Here is a 24,199-nt window from a genome sequence, read left to right as displayed (position 1 = left end):
TTCTGAATATGAATCCTTTATCAGATATATGATTTGCAAATACTAACTCCCATTCCACTAGTTGTCTTTTCACATTCTTGTTAGTGTCCTTTGATGCCCAAAAATTATTAATTTTGATGATGTCTAATTTATCTATTTTTTCCATTTGTTGCTTGTACTTTGGAGTCTTTTTTTTTTTTTTTAAGCGAAGATTGTTTTGATATCATCAGCATCTGCTGCAAACTTAAACCACTTTTGGGACTTTCTTTTCTCTTTTGTCTCTACCAAACGTTTAGCATCATTCCCTGATTCTAAATACATTTTCCACCTTCTTTTTACATGTCTTTTACAAATTTGAGCTTTTTTTTTTAAGTTTTAAAACTTTTATAAGTTCAGTGTTGTCACTGTATGTTTACATATTCATTGATACAATTTACATCGAGATTTTTACTTATCCATTTTTGCAAAGATATGTACACAAAGATACATATTCAATAACTGAGAAACAAGTGAAACTTCTGATCTATACTTTCAGGTTTGTTCGATCATGACACTTCTGATAAGGATCATGGACATACCAGTTTCGCCTCTTCCAGAAGGACGTCGTCATTTTATCTTAAGAGTTTACTCTGGGTTTTATTGCAGAATACAAATTCCCTCAATCGCTTTTTTCTTGCAGGTGCCTTTTTCCATAATTTTTTCTTATAACCAGCCCTTCTCATCCAAAGGCCACAATGAAGTCGAAGAAACCTATAGATGACAGCTTTCACAATCCTTCTCTTGCCTTTTCCTGTACTGACGTATGATAGAGATCTGCCTGGCAGCTTCAAGACACTTGGAAGCAAGAGGGCCACTCTATTAAGGATCGCTGAAGTATGCCCACATGTCAGGTTTCTCTCAGATGTGGTAAGTCTGGGAGTGGAGGAAACAACTGGTGTCTGAATATGACTAAAACGTCCAGTGGACAATGCAGAAATAAGAGAGGCATTTTTGACACAGTTTTGGTAGGCTGAAGATGCCAAAATATTCAGAGGCCATAAGATTCCTGAAGCTGCTCTCACTGCACCGGCAAAGGCAGAGGCAGCTATCTCGTCATCCTCCAAATTTGAGCTCTTATTAAAGAGTTTTCTGCGTGCTCTGCTATGTTTTTTCAAAAGGTCCCTCCACATTCTCTCCTTAATTAAGATCATTTGTGACTATAAAGTCCAAATAGCATTTTTTATGGCATTCAATCTCCCTAAGCTTTCTTTACTTCCAAAGTTTCATTCTTTGGAATCATATTTATTTTTTGTTTGTTTGTTTGTTTTTTGAGACGGAGTCTCGCTCTGTCCAGGCTGGAGTGCAGTGGCGCGATCTCGGCTCACTGCAAGCTCCGCCTCCCGGGTTCACGCCATTCTCCTGTCTCAGCCTCCCGAGTAGCTGGGACTACAGGCACTCGCCACCACGCCTGGCTAATTTTTTGTATTTTAAGTAGAGACGGGCTTTCACCGTGTTAGCCAGGATGGTCTCAATCTCCTGACCTGGTGATCCACCCGCCTCTGCCTCCCAAAGTGCTGGGATTACAGGCGTGAGCCACCGTGCCCGGCCTCTTTGGAATCATATTTATCTTTTTTAAAAGTTTTAAGATTTGTCTCTTAAACTCTAAAGAACTTATTTAAGTGCTGCCAGTCTGATCTTTCTTGACTATTTAGAACTCTGAGACCAAATGTTAACTTCTCCCAATGATTCTCAAGACTACTGAGACCAATGCTTTAATGTTATTCAAAAGGCTTGAATAGCACTTTTCCCATTTACTTCTTTTACCCTTTACAAAATAAAACTGTTAATAAGGAAAAACTAAATGGTAGATCTTAGTCAAATTAGGCTTCTAGCAGTTATATGGCACTTGGCTATTACCACTATTTCTTGCCAGTATCTCAATTTGTGAATTATCAAGAATATAGCATTTCCTTCCAATGTCACCATTTATAACCAATGTAACCATCACCTTTGCAGATACACTGTGATATTATTTCTATGGATCATCCTTTAATCTTTACCCAGGTGATCTCGTAAACTTCCAGGTCAATTTTTATGTTATTCTAGGCACATGGCAGTTATTAGATATAAAATTGATGAATATATTCAAACTATGTTAGAACTATGGAATTAGAATCAGAATGAACTTCTGGGATGATTAATACAATACCTTCATTGTATACATTAAACCATCAAGTGACATGGCCAAGTCATAGGAAGACACACTGAAGGATTTTTTCCTCTTTCATGGATTTTTAAAGAGGTATAAACAGTAAATAAGAGGTATAAACAGTAAATAAGAGGTATAAACAGTAAACAAGCAATCAAAGTAAATAAGCATTTAAGTAAATAAGCATTTCCATAATTTAGAATGGAAGAAAATACATTCTTGGTAGAAAGAAAAAACTGTACTTGTTGAGATGAAATTCCATTTTATCACCTTCAACTATAACAGACAATATTTTAAAAATATTATTAATAAAGAAATATAAATGTAATATATCAAAATTTACTCATAATTTATTAAACAAATATCAAATGGACTTAGACTCGAAGAGACTTTAAAAAGTGATGAATGTGCTTTTTTATCCTGATTGTGGTCATAGTAACAGGACAGGTATCCATCTGTAAAAACTCACAGAAATTACAGTAAAAGGATGACTCTTACTATAAGTAAATTAAACTTCAAACACCTTAAAAAAAATAAATGTTGGGCCGGGCACAGTGGCTCATACCTGTAATCCTAGCACTTTGGGAGGCTGAGGCGATCAGATCACCGGAGGTCAGGAGTTCGTGACCAGCCTGGCCAACATGGTGAAACCCTGTCTCTACTAAAAATACAAAAATTAGCTGGGCATGGTGGCATGCGCCTATAACTCCAGCTACTTAGGAGGCTGAGGCAGGAGAACTGCTTGAACCCGGGAAGGAGAGGTTGTAGTGAGCCAAGATCATGTCATTATACTCCAGCCTGGATGAAAAGAGGGAAACTCCAACTCAAAAAAATAAAAATATAAAAATAAATAAATAAATGCTTCACTAAGAAAGAAGTTAGTATATACTGAAGGAAATATTGAAAATACTGAGAGCAGTTGACATTGAGGCAATTTTGTTGCACAATTCTCAAGGATATTTACACAAAAATTTAGGATTTAATTTATATATTTCTAAACATATATACACACATCAGAAATAAACAAACAAAAAACCCCCAGGTTCTTTTGAAAAAGGAAAGGTAACTCACTGTCTCATTTCCAAAAAGTATGTCAACATAAGGCATAACTTTCATCAATGATTCCTTGTAGAACTGGCTAATAAACGGTGCAGATAGATTCAAAGTGAAAATCCTGTTGTTTTCAGAAGCATGGTGAGCCACTTTTAATACTGACTCTGGGGAAACTGTAAGAAAAAAGCCCTGGATGAAGAAAAAAGGAGGGAAAATTAGAAATGCCATCTCCACAGTCACTCTCAGTGAGAATAAAAGAAACCTATACAAAATACAAAAGTATATAAAATACAATTATAAGATGCAAGGCAGAAAATAGCAACATTTGACTGGAAGGATATTTGATCATATGAGTACCATATGCTTGATACATGCCATTACTTCATAGAATAAAGCATTACTTATTTCATACTAGGTTTATATCCTCAATACTAAAGAATTCTGGAAATTCATGAAAGAAAAAATATTTGAAAGGTCTCATTCAAGACAATAATTACATTCGAATTAGGGAAATTGTACTATGAAGGCAAACTGAATCCTTTTAGCTTCTTACAAACAGTTTGGAATATATATTTTTTGAGATAAGGTTTCACTGTATTGCCCAGGCTGGTCCTGAACTCCTGGGATAAAGCAATCCTCCTACCTCAGCCCTCCAAGTAGCTGGGATTACAGGTGCACACCACTGAGCCTGGCTGAGTTTGTATTCTTATAAGTGACTTTAAAATAATCTGTTAATTAAGATCATAACTTCTGGCTGGGTACAATGAATCACACCTGGAATTCCAGCACTTTGGGAGGCCAAGGTGGGCCAATCACTTGAGTCTAGGAGTTCCAAACCAGCTTGGGCAACATGGCGGAACTCTGTTTCTACAAAAATTTCAAAAATTAGCTGGGTGTGTTGGTGTGTGCCTGTGGTCCCAGCTACTCATGAGACTGAGACGGGAGGATTGCTATAGCCCAGGTGGTGGAGGTTGAAGTGAGTCGAGATCACACCACTGCACTCCAGCCTGGGAAATACACGGAGACCTTGTCTCTATATCAATCAATCAATCATAACTTGTTACCTTAAGAAATATCTAAATTGATTTTTGAGGAAGATTCTGAATTAGAATTTTCAAATAATGAGAAAAGAATGCAGTAATGCCAAAGAAAAATATTTAATTTTTCTTTAAAATTTTCTTTAAATTTCTTTAAAATTTCATGTCAGGAAAGCTGCATTTAAAATGCTATTTATGTACAGCTTTAATATTAATGAAAGTCTTATTAAAACATATTCATGCTTTCTAGATGAAAGCATAAGCAAAGACATACATGTATATACAGGAAATTAGTTTGGATGGTGCACAAACAAGTAAAGGAATACACAAAGGGCAATAATAGAGACTTGAAAAGGTCGGCGAAGTTAAGAATACAAAGGGCCTTGGGTGGCAGGGTAGGAATCTATTTGGTGGGCAATGTGCAAGAGGGGTAGGGGTGGATCATGGGTAATGAATATTTCCATGAACGGAAGGAATAACAAGCTTATGGGAAAATTTAAAGCAAAGTTAACCTGGGCAGCAACAATTCAGCAACAGTTAATAAATGTCTACATTTGGCTGTGTAAAAGAAAACCATATTAGGAGTACTACATACAGAACTTGGCAATTGTTTAAGATGTGGAAGGCAAAGAAGAAAAGAGTCAAAAGATGATTGAGATTTTTGAATCTGGTTCTACCATTAATAAAAGTGGAAAATTCCAGAATAAGATCTGGCTTAGATGGTAAAGAGTGTTTAGTTGTGGTCATACTACAGTTGAGGTTCTAAGGGATCTCTAAGTATCTACCAGAAAGTTGGACTTAGAGGAAAGGTCATGAAAGAGGTGAGGTCAAAGAGGTGTTGTAATTCCCAAGGCAGAGAACACAGAACAAAAGAGGACAAAGGAAAAAATGGAGAACAAAAATTAGAGGAAATAAAAAAGGAAAAGGAGAAAACAAGAGGAGGCCAAATGAGGAGAGGAGAAGTGATGGTGGAGAAACTAAGCAAGAGAAATTTTAAGAAGGTGCTATGGGGAAGTAGAGAAAGAAAGGAATGAGTAAAAGTCATAAGATTTGATGATTAACAGAAAGCACTTAGTATGATGGTAGAAGTAGTTGTTAAAAAAGGAATGGTGAGAAAGTAAGGTAAGAATAATTATTTTCAAAGCTTCATCAGTAATGATAATAAAACCATCTGAAATGTAATGAGTAATTATTGTGTCCCAGGCACTATACTATACAGCAACTCAGTTATTGTTTTTTCCTTACATCAAACCTATGAGGTGGACATATTAGTTTCTTTTGATAAATAAAGCAAGATAGAGAAGTTAAGAGATGTTTCTTAGGACACACAGCTTACATGTGATGAAGCCTGGATTCATATGACTCCAGATATGTTGCTAATTTGAGCAGATAATAAGAGGAGGAAAAGGCACAAACGCTTTTTTGCGGGGAAGGGTGGGCAGGGAAGGGAGGAAAGAAGAGATTTGCTTTTAAGGGCAGGGAAAGTTGGAAAGATTTTGCTTTTCAAAGAAAAGGATCTATTGGAGAAATAGAAGAATGAAGAGGCAAGGGAGAGAGGATAATTAGAGCAAAGAACTAGAGGAAGTGGGAGCACTGGAAACTAGAAGGGGAGAAGAACTGGCTTATAAATGGAAGAAATAACCTTGAAAATATAAAAGAAACTTCTTTTAAAAGTTACAAAAATGCTACTGAGATATTCACTTATAACTGAGGGACCAACGATTTCCATAATGCAAACTCTGAAAAGTTTAAAAAGAAAAAAAAAATCTTTTAAAATATTACTTTCAAATTTCAAATAGACTACAATAAGAAGACTAAAAAAATTAATTTTGTGGCAGGAGCCATGTGTATTGGGGTCCATCTTTTAAGGAAGGGTTTATTGCCTTTATACATATTCTGAGACGTTAAGAGAGAATCGTCTACTATAATTGTGTCAGGGCCCAGAATACAATACCCCAAAATATGGCCCCCTAGCAATTGAGAAAACCCGCAGAAGCAAGGTCACTCTGACCTTCTCCCACCTTTCTGTGTGAAAGCTGGCCATAAAACCCTTTTCCAAAGGGGTCCTGCCCTATACCTGGTGGCCAAGAATAATCTAACAGACAGGACTTGCTGGCTTCCACATCCTCCAATCCTAGGTTTATTACCATTAGATCATACCCCTTTTGTCTAATGTTTCTCTACAACTATCCATGTCTTTCATCAGACTTCGCATAAAAATACAGTTTTTGCTGGTCTTTGGGTCTTAATTTCTGAAGGCTCCTGTGTCATGTAAAACTTTGTTAAATAAATTACGCTTTTCTCTTGTTAATCTCTTTCGTTACAGAGGGTTCAGTCATGACCCTTGCGATGGATGAGGAAAATATGTTACTTTTTCTCCCCTACAACTGCCTCTTATCACTTTAAAGTACTGCTAGTGAAATTCTAAATGTTTTAGTATGTTTAGTGAAATACAAAATGTTTTTGTATAATAACAATATTTCTCATCATTTAAAAATTGAATCCATTAATTCTTTACCAATATTCAAGTGTTCTAAGCGGCAACAAATCTTAGTCTTAGTTATTATTTTTAAATGTTTTTATCTTTCTTTTTTAACCAAGTATCCTATCACTTGCAAACTATGAGCATCCAAGCTGCTGCTTTGCTATTTCTGTCACTTGGAGAATTAAAACGAACAGTTTATACAGCATCTTGTCTCCATAGTAATATGGATGTACTGTCTTGCTTTTTAGTCTTCCATTTAATGAGAAGATTTTAAAGCTTTCCCCCTCTATTTCTCCCCAAACTGTTCCAGCATCAAATAAAAACCTCCCATAGCTAGCATTCTGCCAGCTGTGGATTAACCACAGCCAGCCACAGAATGGTCTACATAAATAGTAACCTGGTCAAATAATTAGGCTTCTCACCAACTTCAGACTGAAAATTTGATCTGTGCTAAAATACATCTGATTGTAATTTAAGGTACACAACACTGTGCCCCTGGAGTCTAAATCTGGCCCCAATCCAAATGTATGTATGCTGTGTGTGTGTTTTCCTTTAAAATACAACACAAGAGTCTTGTGATATGGATAGTATGATGTCAATTTTGCTAATTTTATAAATATACAAAACTTGTCAACTTTTAAATAAAAGGCAAATTCACTATTTAAATTCTATTTTTGAATGATCTCTTGTTTTTCTTTAAGTAAATATTTAGTATTTAAACAATTTGGGGTTTATGCTCTGTTAGATCGCAAAGACTGTTAAAATTGATGCCAGCCATAATTTTTCTTGCTAGATTTATAACCTTTGCTAGGCCACATGTTCCAGACTATAGTATCACCAAAAATAAAAACAGTGCCATTACAAATTTTTTTTTCTACATGTAAGGTTTGCAACAAAATCAAGTCTATAGTTTAGAAAAATATATAACCAATAAAATCTTGTGCTTTACTAATTAGGGATTTCAGTCTGCACAACAGTTAGCTGTTTATCCTTGATCCTATAACCAAAAGCAAAGTAGATGCTAACACTTAGAGGCTGGATAACGTTAATTAGAACTGAGAATGAAGTGGGACTGTTGTATTCATTACAACAGAAAACAAAACAACACAAAGTGGTAGCAGTAGGACAGATAGGGACAGACTAAAATAGAACCAAACAACCGTTTTAGTGGAGCCAGACTTAATGCTTGGAAATCGAAAAAACTTAAACACATTACACAACCACTCTAAGGATTTTTCAGAGTAGTCTAAACGTGAGGGAATGTTAGAAACAACATTGTTTAATATACTAAAGGAAAAAATTGCCCTTTTTGCTCTTTTTTTTACCAGTGTTTACCTTAATTCAAGGTAATCATTTGGGGTTCTTTTAAATTGTCCTTGCCTAAGAGCACAACCTCTTTTCATTATTTCTATTACCAATTATGTGAGGAATAGGGGTATGTGTATGTGTATGTGTGCATACACAACTATGTAAATTTCAGGCATTTATAACTCTTGGAAGTATAAGTCTATATTAATTCAAAAGGAAATAAACCTATGTAAAATAACCATGACTATAATTAATCAACTGTGGATACATGGTGATATAGAAAAAAAAAGACTTTGTTTTTACTGAGAACAATATGCTGATCAAAATATAATAGGGAAGAATATATGATATTATTTTGAAATATTTGAAACAGTAGATTTTAATCTATTTGGGTCCATCTACTTCCTGATTAACTACACATATGCGTAAAACTATGCAGTGGTGGTCAGCAACTATATATAATGAGGCTTTATCTAAAAATAATGGGTAAGCACTGGATTCAACTGAAGGTTAAGAACTTGTAATTTAGTTTATTTTCTCACAATTACATAATCATATATTCCAGTTTGATAAAAACATTTTTTAAAAATACATAGAAAATCTACGATAAAAGAGAAGTAAATATCAAACTTCTAGAGTGGGAAAAACTTTGAAGCTTACAGAGGAAGTATTATCTAAATATTTGCTATAGTAAAAGTAAAGGGTTCAGTTGGTACTCCCAGAAGGAAAAAAACAAACAAATAAACAAAAGATGAGGAAAAACAAGACAAAGCATTAGTATCTTTAGTCCACAAAGAAATTTAAAAGTAGACTAAAAATTAAACAAACATTAGGACACCAATAGATAAATAAACCATAACATTAAAAAGTATTCCATTGAAAGAGAAATACATAGTAAATAAATATGTAGAGAAATATTCCTCTCTAGTAACTAAAGAAACAACATGGTAACAATGATGAAGAAGGGTTGATTATACTCTTTGACCCAGTAATTCTACTTCTGAGAGTCTACTTTAAGAAAGTAATCCAAAACATGGGAAAATATACATTCATAAACTTATCAGTGTACTTATTTCATTGAAATCAATGTAAAAAAATGACAGAGGAACAGTCAAGAATTGGCTATAAACTCTAAAGCTCACTACTGATCACTTAAAATGTGACTAGTGCAAAGAGAGGCTTGAATTTTAAATTTAATTTAAATTTAAATGAAGAAGCTACATGTACATGATGAGCATAAGTAACGTGGCTAGTATGATTGTGAAACTAAATTTTTAATTTACTTTCATTAATTTAAATGTAAAAATTGAAGCATTTCATATTTTTCTGCTGGAGCTTTATTGTTTTGGTAGGACTACATTTTGACATTGAAAGTTTAGTGACATAATTCACTGGTATATATGTAAAATAGGTACATTTCAAAGATGTACTATGAAAAGAAGGTTAAAATCTAATAATTTTTGTCTAATACGGTATATAATTTTTACATGTTGAAACAATAAATATTTTAGATATATTAGATTAAATAAAATCCATTATTAAGCTGTTTCTTTTTACATTTTTCATATGGGTCCTGGAAAATTTTAAATTATATTTCTATTGAATAGCACCACTCCAGAGAATATTTTAAAGATATTACAAATGATGATGATGACGAAAACTAAGTAGTAAAGTAGAAAATGCTTATGGCACATAAATATTCAATTAAATAGAAGACATACAAATAGTGTGTACACAGTATGATTATAACCTACATTAAATCAATAGTAAAAAAGATTATAAGGGAATAAACAAAAGTAAAACTGGTTAAGTTTAGGTACAAAAATTGTGGATAATTCTAATATTTTCTTTGTTTTTCAAAATTTGGTAATATGGTTAGATGTCACTTCTGATAAAAAAGTATCGATTACTCACATCTCTTAAACAATTTTTATCAGGAGAGCCATCTAACTACATCACTGAATTTTGAAAAATAAATTGTAAGAAATATCCGTAAGTTTTCACCCCAATTTAACCATTTTTAGTTTTGGTGTATTTGTGTCTACACAACCAAGAGATGTTTACAAATAGTAAAAAGCTTAACTCAATAAACAGGAGTAAGAGTAGATCATACACAGCTGGGAGTAAGTCTATATTACTTCTTTGAGTAGACAGAAGGCTCAAAAAGGAACAAACTAAATATGAGACTAGAGGCTTTAGAAAGCATAAACCACTATTTATAGAAGAAAAATAAAATAAAGAAGGATGTGTTGTAACAGAAAAATATTTGGACAACCAGAGAGCCCAACCAAGTCTAGACTAGCACTGATGAGGAAAGGGCTAAGACTACCAGATGCTTGTGTCTCAAGATGTATCACTGTCGTCTGTTCTGAAGAACATAATTAGCTTGTTTTCCATGCCATAACTTAGGTGCCATAGTAACACTAGTCAGAGAACAGGGCTGAGAGAATGAATAAATTACAAGTCAAAAATAACAAATATAACAACCATATAGCATGCTTTCTTCCTCTTAATGGGTCCTACATGTTTTGTGGGACTACTCCAAGAAAGTATAAAATATATTTTGTTCTCAGAGTCGATCAAATATGAGTTACAACAAAGCATAGTTCCTATCTGCTTGTAAGAAAAACGTTGGCCCTGACAACGATTAAGATAATGTATAAATCATTTATAATTACAATGTTATAATATGCAGTATTTCACACAAACGACAGCAACAGAATTACTAAAAGAAGAAAGCTAGAACAAATATACTTGTGAATGCCATAAAGGTTATGTTACCAATGACAGAAGGCAATGTAAAGAAATAGAAGAGAATAATTCACTTGGATCTTCTTCCTGTCTATGTGGTTCCTTTTGGAAGCAGAAAATCACATATCTTTTACTCTTTTTTTTTTTTTTTTTTTTGAGACAGAAACTCGCCCAGTTGCCTAGACTAGAGTGCAGTGGTGCAATCACAGCTCAGTGCACCCTCGACCTCCTGGGCTCAGGTGATCCTCCCACCTCTGCCTCCTAAGTAGCTGGGACTACAGGCATGCACCACCACGCCCAGCTAGTTTTTGTATTTTTAGTAGAAACAGGATTTTGTCATGTTGCCCAGTCTGGTTTCCAACTACTGAGCTCAAGCCATACGCCTCCCTCAGCCTCCTAAAGTGCTGGGGTTACAGGTGTGAGCCACCACACCCAGCTCATTTTAATCTGTTTAAGGATTAAAATACTCCCAACTTCAGGTATGTTATAAATGAAGACGTCCATTTTTCTTCTATCCCACATAACTCCCTCAAAAAAGGAAGTAAAATGAGGAAAAAGATATAGTAGAAAGAAGATGGGCTTTAAGGGAATACACAGGAGCATATTTATATAGCTCTGTTGAACATAAAGTGTGAGAAATCCTAGAAGTCTATTTCTAGGGGAAAAGATGAGAATGTGGTGAATGCACACTGATATGGTTTGGCTCTGTGTTCCCACCCAAATCTCATCTTTAATTGTGCTCCCACGTGTTGTGGGAGAGACTGGTGGGAGATAATTTGAATCATGAGGGTGGTTTCCCTCATGCTGTTCTCATGGTAGTGAATAAATCTCACGAGATCTGATGGTTTTCTCAGGGGTTTCTGTTTTTGCCTCCCACCATGATTCTGAGGCCTCCCAAGCCATGTGGACCCGTAAGTCCAATTAAACCTCTTTTTCTTCCCAGTCTCAGGTATGCCTTTATCAGCAGCATGAAAACAAACTAATAAACACACTACTATGCAGAGATTAAAAGCAATAAAGGAGTTGGGCACAGTGGCTCCAGCCTATAATCCCAGCACTTTGGGAGGCTGAGGCAGGCGGATCACTTGAGGTCAGGAGTTCAAAACCAGCCTGGCCAACATGGTGAGCTCCCGTCTCTACCAAAAATACAAAAATTAGTTGGGTGTGGTGGTGGGTGCCTGTAGTCCCAGCTACTTGGGAGGCTGAGGCTACTTGGTCGCTTGAACCAAGGAGGTGGAGGTTGCAGTGATCTGAGATCACACCATTGCACTCCAGCCTGGGCAACAGGGCGAGACTCCATCTCAAAAAAAAAAAAAGAAAAGAAAAGAAAAGAAAAGCAATAAAGAAGTAACATCAGCAAGATGGCTGAGTAGGGATACCTGGTGCTTGTCTAATCCACACACAAAAAAAAGGATCAAGGCAACAAACAAACAGCTAAGATTTGACTGGAGTGTGAAGGAAGAGTAGTAGGGTGCACTGATGGAATGAAGATGCACCTGTGGTGATTGGAAATCTAGGAAGGCAGCATAGAGGCACTCAAACTCGTGGTCCCATCTTCCCCACCTAGATCAGATCTGCCTGGAGACGGGAGGGAATTGCTATTGCAGGGAAAAAAGTCAGCAGAAGATCCCTACCAGCCTCTTTGCCACCACAAACACATGAAGGCCTTACTACACAAGAATCCCATAGTCCTCACAAGCTGAGCCCATTTTGGAGAGCTGCCAGGAATTCATGCAGACGCACTGACCTGGATTAAGAGCACAAGGTGTGTACTCCCCATCCCACCACTGTGAGCCAAACTGCTGTAACATGGCGTCATCTTGAGAATAGCCACCTGTGTAGTATGCCCTCCTCTGGGGGGAAAGTGGCCACCGCACCTCTCCAGAACTGGGGCTCCATCTTCATTATGCCAACTCCAAACAAGTTTCTGAACACCATGATCCAAGCTGGTGAAGTCTGAACCCTGGACTCGCTGTTATTCTGGTCTTGCACAGCAAGAAAACCAAGAACCATGGCCATACCACCAACAGAGAAACCAGTCTGCCAGTCCTACCCACAGCAAGCCTGCTCTTAAGCTGGCCAAACTGCTGGGCTCCCTTCTCTAAGCAGGAGACCTCCCTGAGCCTCTGAGAAGGTGATATGGCCCAGGGCCAGCAGAGTAGGGCTACCTGCAAGCAATCAGAACCTGAGAAACAGACACACAGGTCCCCCATAGGCACGCCCTTGGCCTGCCCAACAGTCCTGTACCCCCAATAATGGCCTGAGAGATAGTCCCACAGACTGCCCCCGTGCCACAGGGAATATCTCCAAGCCAGCCAAGTGGCCAAAAGCCCACGTCCCCGACCTGAAAGCTGCTCCTGGCAGGCATGTCCCCAGGTTGCCCAAGCAACCTTATACTTGTATTTCTGGTCAGAGTAACAGCCTTGTGGCTCCAGTCTCAGTAAGCCAATCTCACCAACCAAGTTGGCTGACCTACTATGTGCACATACATACCCCAGACCTGAGAAACAGTCTAGTGAGCCCACCCCTGGCAAAGTGGCATCACCATTGCCACAAACTCTCTCAGCCCATGCCACTGAGAAACTCACAAATGCCACTAGAGTGGATTACAGCTGAAGAAATTACTCAGAGACTACAAAACTGTATCTAGAAATAAGGCTAATGTACCCCACCAAACCAACAACCCAAGACTCATTCGTATTCTTTCTTATGAAATCTACTCCACAAAATTAAAAGAGGTGACTTTTCCACCAGATGCATAGAAATCAACACAGGGACACATCAACCGTGAAAAAGCAAGAAAAAGCCTGGGCAACATGGTGAAACCCTGTCTCTACTAAAAACCACAAAAATTAGCAGGGCATATTGGTGAGTGTCTGTAGTTCCAGCTACTTGGGGAGTTGAGGTGGGAGGATCACTCGAGCATACGAGGTAGAGGCTGCAGTGAGCCGAGATTGTGCCACTGCACTCCAGCCTGGGCAACAGAATGAGAACTTGTCTTAAAAGAAGAAGAAGGAAAAAAAGCAAGAAAACATGTAATGTCAAAAGGAAAACAATAATTATCTAGTAACAGACTCCAAACTATAAGGAAATATATGAAATGTGGGAAAAAAATCAAAATAATAATCTTAAAGAAATCCAATAAGATACAAGAGAATACCGATAGATAATTCAACAAAGTCAGGAAAAGAGTTTATGATTTGAAAGAGAAATTCAACAAAGATAGATATCATAAAAAAGAATGAAGCAGAAATCCTAGAGCTGAAGAATTTAATGAATGAAATAAAAAATACAATAAAGAGCTAAACAACAGACTAGACCAAGAAGAAGAATTTCTGAACTTGAAGAATGATCTTTTGAAATAACACAGGCAGACTAACTTTAAAAAAAAAAAGAGAATGAAAAAGCCTAAAGGATTTATGGGATACCATTAAGCAAACAAATATCTCCAGAAGGTGAAGGGAAAGGTGAGAAAAACATATTTAATGAAATAATAACAGAAAGACAGAGAGACATCCAAGTCGAGAAAGCTCAAATATATTCACCTCAAACAGGACCTCTGCAAGGCACATTACAGTTAAATTGTCAAAAGTCAAAGACAAAGAAAGAATTCTAAAAGCAGCAACATAAAAGCATCAAGTCATATAAGGGAATCCCCACTAGACTAACAGTGAATTTCTCAGCAGAAATCCTATAGTCCAGGAGAGGACAGGATAATATAGTCAAAGTACTAGAAGAAAAAAATTATTAGCCCAAGAATATGCCCAGCAAAGCTAACCTTCAGAAATAAAGGACAAATAAAATATTTCACAGACTAGCAAAACTAAGGGAATCCATCACCACTAGTCTGGCCTTGCAAGAAATGCTCAAGGGGGTCTTACATGTGGAAATGAAAAACAATAATCACCATCATGAAAATATGTGAAACTATAAAACACACTGATAGAGCTGCTGTACAAAGGAGAAGGAGAAAGGAATCAAACCTTTTCACTAGAGAAAACCATTCAACTGCAAAAATAACATTGAGAGAAAGTAATGAACAAAGGATATACAAACCACCAGAAAACAATCAATAAAATGACAGGAGTAAGTCCTCACCTATCAATAATAACACTGATTGTAAATAGATTAAGTTCCACATTTAAAAGATACATACTAGCTGAATGGATTTTAAAAAAACAAGACCCAATTATATGCTATCTACAAGAAACTCATATCACCTGTATACACACACAGACTGGAAGCGGATGGAAAAAATATTCAATGCAAATGGAAACTAAAAGCAAACAGGAGTAGCTATAATTATATGAGGTAAAACACTCTTCAAGTCAAAAGCTGTAAAAGAAGACAGAGGGCTACTATATAATTATAAAGGGATTGATCCAACAAGAGAATATAACAACTGTAAATATATATGCACCCAATACTGAAGCACCCAGATATGTAAAGCAAATATTATTAGATCTAAAGTGAAATAACAGTTGGGGACTTCAACATCCCACTCTCAACACTGGGCAGATTATGTAGACAAAAAGTCAACAAAGAAACATCAGAGTTAAACTGCACCATAGACTAAATACAACAGATATTTATAGAACATTTCAGCCAACAGTGGCAGAATACACATTCTTTTCATCAGCCCATTCAACAGTTTCAGGATCAATCGTTTGTAAGGACACAATAGAAGTCTCAAAATATTCTTAAAGGATCAAAATATCAAGTACTTATCTGAACACAATGGCGTAAACTTAGATATCTATAACAAGAGAATCATTTAGAAATATACCATTACATGAAAATTAAACAATATGCTCCTGAATGACCAATGGATAAAGAAAGAAATTAAGAATAAAATTTAAAAATTCTTTGACACAAACGAAAACAGAAACACAACATACCAAAACCTATGGGACACAGCAAAAACAGTATTCAGAGTCAAGTTTATAGGAATAAATGCTTATATCAAAAAACAAGAAAGATTTCAAGTAAACAACTTGATGATAAACCTCAAAGAACTAGAAAAGAATAAACTAAACCCAAAATTAATGGAAGGAAAGAAATAATAATGATCAGTGTAGAAATAAACAAAAATAAGACAAAAAAATACAAAAGATCAACAAAACAAAAAGCTGGCTTCTAAACAAAATTGACAAACCATTAGCTAGAATAAGAAAAAAGAGAGAAGATCTAAATAATTAAAATAGGAAACAAAAAAGGAGACATCACAAAAGATACTACAGAAATACAAAGGATCACTAGAGACTACCGTGAACAACTATATGCCAACAAATTTGAAAACCTAGAGGAAATGGACACATTCCTGGATACGTAAAACCTACCAATACTGAAAGAAGAAATAGAAAGCCTAAACAGACCAATGACAAGAAACAAGATTGATTTAATAACAAAAAGTCTTCCAACACCAAAAAAAAAAAAGTCCAGAACTGGATGGCTTCACTGTTGAATTAAAACCAATTTGTCCCAAATTATTCCAAAAATGAAGCAGAGGAAATACTTCCTAATTGATTCTATGAAGCCAACATAACCGTGATACCAAAAACAGATAAGGACAAAACAAAAAAAGAAAATGATAGGCCAATATCCCTGATGAACATACATGCAAAAGTCCACAACAAAATACTAGCAAACTGAACCCAACAGCGTCTCAAAAAGATTATGAGCAAGTGAGGTTTATCCCAAGAATGCAAAGATGGTCCAACATATGTCACTGAATGAATGTCTTATATCATATCAATAGAATGAAGGACAAAAATCATATGATCATCTCAATGAAAAGCAGAAAATGCTTTTGATAAAATTTAATATTCCTTCATAAAAACTCTTAATAAATTAGGTATAGAAGGAAAGTACCTCAACATAATAACATGTTGAAATTACCTCAACACGACAAACTCACAGCTAGCATCTTACTGAAACCTGAAAGCATTTCCTCTAAGAACTGGAACAGACAATGATGCCCTCTCTCACCACTCTTATTCAACATAGTACTGGAAGTACTAGCCACAGCAATTAGGCAAGAGAAAGAAATAAACCATATCAAAATTGAGAAGAAGGAAGTTAAATTGTCCCTATTTGCATATGTAATGATTCTACATATTAAAAAGCCTAAAGACTCTACCAAAAAACTCTTAGAACTGATAAATGAATTCCATAAAGTTGCAGGATATAAAATCAACACACAAAAATCAGTAATGTTTCTGTACATAAACAACAAAGTAGTTGAACAAGAATTCAAAAAGGCAACCTCATTTACAATAGCTAGAAAAGAAAACAAAATCTTGGGAACAAACTGAACCAAGGTGATAAAAGACCTCTACAAGGAAGATTACAAAACACTGATGAAAGAAATTGAAGTGCATACAAATAAATGGAAAGACATCTATAGATTCAGTGTAATCCCTATCAAACTACCAATGACACTTTTCACAGAAATGGAAAAAAAATTCTAAAATTTGTATGGAAACATAGAAAACCCTGAATAGCTGAAGCAATCCTGAGTAAAAAGAACAAAGCTGGAGGTACCACACTATCAGACCTCAAAATATACCACAAAGCTATAATAACACAAACAGCATGGTACCAGCATAAAAACAGACATATAGACCAATGGAAAGGCATAGAGAACCCAGAAATTTATCCACATTATTTACAGCAAAATGATTTTTGACAAAAGTGCCAAGAATTGTCATTGGGGAATGAATAGTCTGTTCAATAAATGGTCCTGAGCAAACTGGATAGCCATATGCCGAAGAATGAAACTACATTTCCACCTCTCACTGCATGCAAAAATCAACTCAAAGTGGATCAAAGAGGCTGGGCATGGTGGCTCACACCTGTGATCCCCACATCTTGGGAGGTCAAGGCAGGTGGATCTCTTGAGCCCAGGAGTTTGAGATCAGCCTCGACAACATGGTGAAACCCTATTTCTACAAAAAAATACAAAAATTAGCCAGGCATGGTGGCATATGCTTGTAGTCCCAGCTACTCAGCTGGCTGAGGCGGGAGAACTGCCTTAGCCTAGGAGGTCAAGGCTGCAGTGAGTCATTATCGCACCACTGCACTGCAGCCTGGGTGACACAGCAAGACCCTGTCTCAAAAAAATGATCAAAGAACTAAATATATGACCTAAAAGGATAACCCTCCTAGAAGAAAACACAGGTGAAATGCTTTAGGACATTGATCTGGAAAAATATTTTATGAATACAACTTCAAAAGCACAAGCAACAAAAGTAAAAATAAACAAATGAGATTATATCAAACTGAAAATCTTTAGCACAGCAAAGGAAACAATCAATAGAGTGAAAAGACAACCTACAGAATGGGAAAAAATATTTGTAAACTATTCATAACATCAGATAGGGGATTAATACTGAGAATATACAAGGAACTCAAACATCTCAATAGCAAAAAACCAATCTTATTAAAAAATAGGTAAATGATCTGAACAGACATTTCTCAAAAGAGATACAAATGGCCAACAAATATATGAAAAAGTGCTCAACATCACTAATCATCAGAGAAATGCAGATCAAAACCACAATGAGGTATCATCTCACCCCAGTTAGGATGGCTATTATCAAAAAGAAAAAAAAAGTTGGTGAGGATGGAGAAAAGGGAACTCTTAATACATTGTTGGTGGGAATAGCCACTATGAAGAATAGTTGGAGTTTCCTAAAAACCACAAGTAGAACTACTACATGATCCAGCAATCCTACTACTAGGAATTTATCCAAAGGAATGGAAATCATTATATTTAAGGGACATGTGTACCCCTACACTTATTGCAGCACTATCCACAATAGCCAAGATATGGAACAAACCTAGGTGTCCAACAACAAATGAATGGATAAAGAAAATGTGTAATGTATACACAAAGAAAAACCATTCAGCCATAAAAAAGCATAAAATCCTGTGGTTCATGGCAACATAGATAAAACTGGAGGACATTATGTTAAGTGAAATGTTAGGAACAGAAAGTTAAACATGGTATGTTTTCACTCATAAGTAGAAGATAAAAAAAAGTTGATCTTATAGAAGTAAAAGGTAGAACAGAGGATATTGGAGGCTGGGAAAGTAGGGGGAAAGGAAGGATAGGGAAAAATTTGTTAAAGGATACCAAAATTACAACTAGATAAGAGTAAGTTATAGAATTCTATACCTCTGCAGGATGACTATTTAGTTAACAAAAATATATTAAATAGTTTAAATAGGTAGATGGAGGATATTAAATGTTCTTAACACAAAGAAATGATAAATGTTTGAGATGATGGATATGCTATTTATCCCTGTCTGATTACTATACATTACAGGTATCAAAACATCATTATGGGCCGGGCACGGTGGCTTACGCCTGTAATCCCAGCACTTTGTATCAAAACATCATTATGGGCCGGGCACGGTGGCTTACGCCTGTAATCCCAGCACTTTGGGAGGCTGAGGCAGGCATATGAAGAGGTCAAGAGATCGAGATCATCCCGGCCAACATGGTGAAACCCCATCTCTACTAAAAACACAAACATTAGCTAGGTATGGTGGTGCACACCTGTAGTCCCAGCTACTCAGGAAGCTGAGGCAGGAGAATCGCTTGAACCCAGGGGGTGGAGGTTGCAGTGAGGCGAGATCGCGCCACTGCACTCCAACCTGGCGACAGAGCGAGACTCCGTCTCAAAAAAAAAAAAAAATCACAATGTATTCCATGAATATGTACAATTATTATTTGTAAATTATTTTTAAAAAAGCAGTAAACTAAGCCAGGCCCAGCTGCATGCACCTGTAGTTCCAGCTATTTAGGAGGCTCAAGTGGGAGGATAGGGTGAGGCCAGGAGTTCAAGGCTATCTGCACAATGATCACACCTGTGAATAACTACTGCATTCTGGTCTTGGTAACATATTAATAGCAAGACCTTGTTTCTTGTAAAAGAAAAATGTGTGTTTCTTATAAAATAAAAATATAAAAGCAATAGAGTAGAAACATATATATCAAATCAGACAAGCTATAATTTACCCTTTTATATATTATGTATAATTTAAACACATATGCATGCATCTAAAATAACACAATACAGTCTTAAAGGACACATCCAAATGTAAGAGCCATATCAAACACATTAAGAGTACCCATGGTGGGAAGAGATCAGGAGTGATATGAAAAATAAAAAAAGAGAGAAACTATGCCTAAGTCAGATGAAGACAATTTGATAAGACCCAAGGAGAATTAACTCAATTCTCCTTAGTTTAAACCAACTAGTAAACTTATTTAAAAAATTTTTGCTAATCTGTCTACTTATTAACTATGTGACTCTGGACAACATAACTTTACTAGGCTTTACTGTTCTCACCTGTAAAATGTGAATAATAATGTCTCTCAAGGGTTGTGAGAATTAAATAAATGCTTAATATAGTTCTTGGCCTGTAGTATGCATTCCATACATATTTACATTGTATTGATATTATTCCTCTAGAAATAACAAGAAAGTTAGAAAGTCTTCTGCCTCCCATCAGAAAAGTGAGTTTTATGTTACAACTGTTAGTTACAGTGCTGAACAAAAGTATGCTCTTTAAAGATCAACAGTTTGGTGTTTCCTTTGAAATATATATACATAAAGCAAAATCCATCATTCCCTTTTAAAAAGCTATCCCTGCCTCCTTTCTCTCCTTGATTTAATCATCCTATATCTTGCTGACAGATTAATCACCCTAATCACTCTTCTTTTCCTAGTAAATTGAATCCAAATGCCTCACACCCCAGCATTCAAAGTGCTCCACGATAGTACTCCAACTTATAGTAAACCAGCTGTAATCTACATTACTTCATAACATATGTCCTTGCTTCAGTCATATAGAATAATTTGCTTCTCCCAAAATAAATCTTGAGTTTTTATGTTTTTCCTTCTATCTGAAATGTCCACTACCTCTACGTTAGAATTTACCAACATGTCAATGCCCATTTAAAATCTAACAAATTCTTTCTTCATTCCCACTAACAGATGTACACATTCTTCTTTGAATGCCCATAATATGTGATATTATGAAATAAATGAGGGTAATTATTTTATTTTACTTAATGATATAAGCAACTTGTATTTATCTTACCACTCTGACCTGACCATAACCTTAAGGGGAAGAGTACTTCTTACTTTTTTTGTTTGATATAGCAAAAAGCACAGAAAATTTTTAAATATGTGATTACATTTTTGTTAAGATGCTACACAAAATCCCATGTCACTAGAATGTGTTTTCAAATTTGTTTGTTTTTTTTTTGAGAGGGGATTTCACTGTCACCAGGCTGGAGTGGAGTGGCACGATCTTGGCTCACTGCAACCTCTGCCTCCTGGGCTCAAGCGATTCTCCCACCTCACAGCCTCCACAGAAGCTGAGACTACAGGTGTGCACCACCACACCTGGTTAATTTTTGGATGTTTTGTAGAGATGGGGTTTTACCATGTTGCCCAGGCTGGTCTCAAACTCCTGGGCTCAAGCGATCTGTCCACCTCAGCCTCCCAAAATGCTGGGATTACAAGTGTGAGCCACTGTGCCCAGTCTAGAAAGCAATTTTGAAAAAAAGAGAAAAAAGAAAGACTGCTGCCTTTTCACATGCTTATGGAAGAATGCATTCATTTTAGAGTTGAACAACTCTCTCAAATTCAGAGAATCTGAAACTTTCCCAGTTTACAGTGTTTTTAGTGTTTTTGTTATTTTTTTCATTTTTTCATGGTATGCTAACAAATGCCTAACAGTCCTGTTTAACGTTAAGTCCAAACAATTTAATAAGTACTAGCTTCAGAATTTAATACTCAGTTAAGAAAAATACATATAAATTGAAAAAAGTTTTTAAAATCTCATTAAAAAATAACTACAATACAGTTGACCCTTGTACAACTTGGGTTTGAACTGCATGGATCCACTTGTGTGTAAAAATTTTTTCAAGAAGTATATCAGAAAATTTTTTGGAAATTTGTGATAGTTTGAAATACTCTACAGACAAACTGTGTAGCCTAGAAATATTGATAAAAATTGTTAAGTACGTCATGAACTCATAAAGTATATGTAGATACTATTTTATCACTTACTATGATAAAACTACAAAAATGTATTATAAAAAGTTAAAATCTATCAAAACTTACACAGGCAAACACTTACAGACCATACATGGCAGCATTTGAGTCAAGAGAAATGTAAACAAATGTAAAAATTCAGTATTAAATCCTAACTGCATAAAATGAACTGCAGTAAATACTGTACTATTGTAACAACGTTGTAACTACCACCTGTTGCTTTTGCAGTGAGCTCAAGTGTTGCGAGTATCCGTTGAAAATGCCATCTGATGCTAATCATCTCTGAGTGAACCCTACATCTTACAGTAAATTGCATATTGCAATAAAAAGTGATCTCTCATGGTTCTTGAATTATTTTTCATCATGTTTAGTGCAATACTGTAAATCTTGAACATCACCATGGGACCCATATGAAATGTCACTAGTGATGCTGGAAGTGCTCCCAAGAAGCAGAGAAAAATCATTACAAAAAAAAGCTGACTTGCTTGATATGTACCGTAGATTGAGGTCTGCAGCTGTGGTTGCCCACCATTTCAAGATAGATGAATCCAGCGTAAGGACCATTGTGGTTGGGGGAGGACTTTGTGGAGCCATCACTGCAGCTACGACAGCAGGCATGAAAACGTTGAAATTTCTGTAAAATATCTTTTTATCTTATATATAAAATACAATGTGAGTACAGAATTGCTATAAGAAAGGCATACTCTAGTAAGACTTGAAGTCATTATATGACAACTTAAAGCAAAAGGAAGGTGAAGGATTTAAAGCTGGAGAATTTAATGTCAGCAAAGGATGGCTTGATATTTTTAGAAAGAGGTTTGGCTTCAAAAAATGGATAAGAGGAGAAGTAACTTCTGCTGACAAAGAAGTACCTTGTCAGTAAGGAACTGTCTTTTAAATTTCTTTAGATATTGAACAATGCCCCGGGTCACCCACACCAGGAGTTCAACAACAAAGGTGTCAAAGTGGCCTACTTGCCATCAAACACAATATCTCTAATTCAGATCTAGATTAGGGGGTCATAAGGACCTTTAAAGATCATTACACATGGTAATCTATAGAAAAGATTGTCAATGCTATGGAAGTAGACCTCAACTTAGAGAACGCCAAGGATATCTGAAAGAATCAAATCATGGAAAACGCCATTGTTACAAAAGTAGCCATGAAAGCCATCAAGCCCAAAAAAATAAATTGATGCTAGAGAAAAACTGTGTCCAATGGTGTATATGACTTCATAGGATTTACAACAGAGTCAATCAAGGATATCATAAAAGAGACTGTGGATATGGCAAAAAAAAAAAAAAAAAGTGGGGGCAAGTTGAAGAGTTTCAAGATATGGATCTTGGAGAAATTCAAGAGCTAACAGACACCATATCACAGGAATTAACAGAAGATGACTTGATGGAGATGAGTGCTTCCAAATCAGTGCCAGATGATGAGAAAGAAGATGTAGAATAAGTAGTGCCAGAAACAAATTCATATTAGACCATATAACAGAATGATTCCAGTTATTCAAAAGACTGCTTTTGACTTCTTTTACAACATGGACCCTTCTATGATATGGGCACTGAACCAAAAGCAAAAGGTGGAAGGATAGGTGCCATATAGAAACATTTTTAGAGTAACATTTTTAGGGAAATGAAAAATAAGACAGAAATTACAACGTATTTCTGTAAAGTTACACTGAGTATGCCTACCTCTTCTGCCATCCTTTCCACCTCCTTCATCATTTCCACCCCTGCTACCCCTGAGACAGGAAGACCAGCTCTTCCCCACCCTTCTCTTCAGCCTGCTCAGTGTGAAGACTACTAGGATGAAGATGTTTATGATGATCCACCTCCACTTAATGAATAATAAATGTATTAGTCCGTTTTCACACTCCTATAAAGAACTGCCCAAGACTGACTAATTTATAAAGAAAAGAGGTTTAATTGACTCACAGTTCTGCATGGCTGGGGAGGCCTCAGGAAACACAATCATGGCAGAAGGGGAAGCAGGCATGTCATACATGGCAGCAGGCGAGAGAGGGCACATGAGAGAGGAACTGTCAAACACTTATAAAACTAACAGGTTCCACGAGAACTCACTGTCACAAGAACAGCATGGGGGAAACGGCCCCCATGATCTAATGACCTCCTAACAGGTCCCTCCCTTAACATGTGGAGATTATGGGGATTAAAATTCGAGATGAGATTTGAGTGGGGATGCAGAGCCAAACCATATCAATAAATATATTTTCCTTATGATTTTTTCTCTAGCTTACTGTGTTACAAAAATACACTGTATAATACATATAATATACAAAATACATGTTCATCAATGA

General features: G+C 36.1%; 1 protein-coding gene and 1 long non-coding RNA gene across 13 annotated transcripts in view; one reads left to right on the top strand and one right to left on the bottom strand.

Moving 5' to 3' along the window:
* Positions 1-24,199, bottom strand: part of ADK (adenosine kinase) — a 558,353-nt gene that overhangs the window by 181,257 nt on the left and 352,897 nt on the right. For 9 of the 11 annotated variants that reach the window (XM_001148292.7, XM_009458758.4, XM_016918649.3 and 6 more), the window contains one exon: positions 3,239-3,409. The exons of the other annotated variants lie outside the window; for them this stretch is intronic. In XM_001148292.7, the coding sequence (XP_001148292.1) occupies positions 3,239-3,409 (171 nt within the window). The remainder of the gene's footprint in view (positions 1-3,238; positions 3,410-24,199) is intronic. 11 annotated transcript variants of the gene reach the window in all.
* LOC107966753 (uncharacterized) lies at positions 804-22,216 on the top strand. 2 transcript variants are annotated; one of them, XR_001706671.4, is made up of 3 exons: positions 804-885; positions 20,284-20,327; positions 22,105-22,216. It is a non-coding gene; the product is annotated as an uncharacterized LOC107966753 (long non-coding RNA). The 2 variants fall into 2 exon arrangements; XR_010146925.1 differs by lacking the exon at positions 804-885 and adding an exon at positions 19,264-19,348.

The sequence above is a fragment of the Pan troglodytes genome, chromosome 8 (assembly GCF_028858775.2).
Source record: "Pan troglodytes isolate AG18354 chromosome 8, NHGRI_mPanTro3-v2.0_pri, whole genome shotgun sequence".
NCBI lineage: Eukaryota > Metazoa > Chordata > Mammalia > Primates > Hominidae > Pan > Pan troglodytes.
This window is presented reverse-complemented; position numbering and strand designations above follow the sequence as displayed.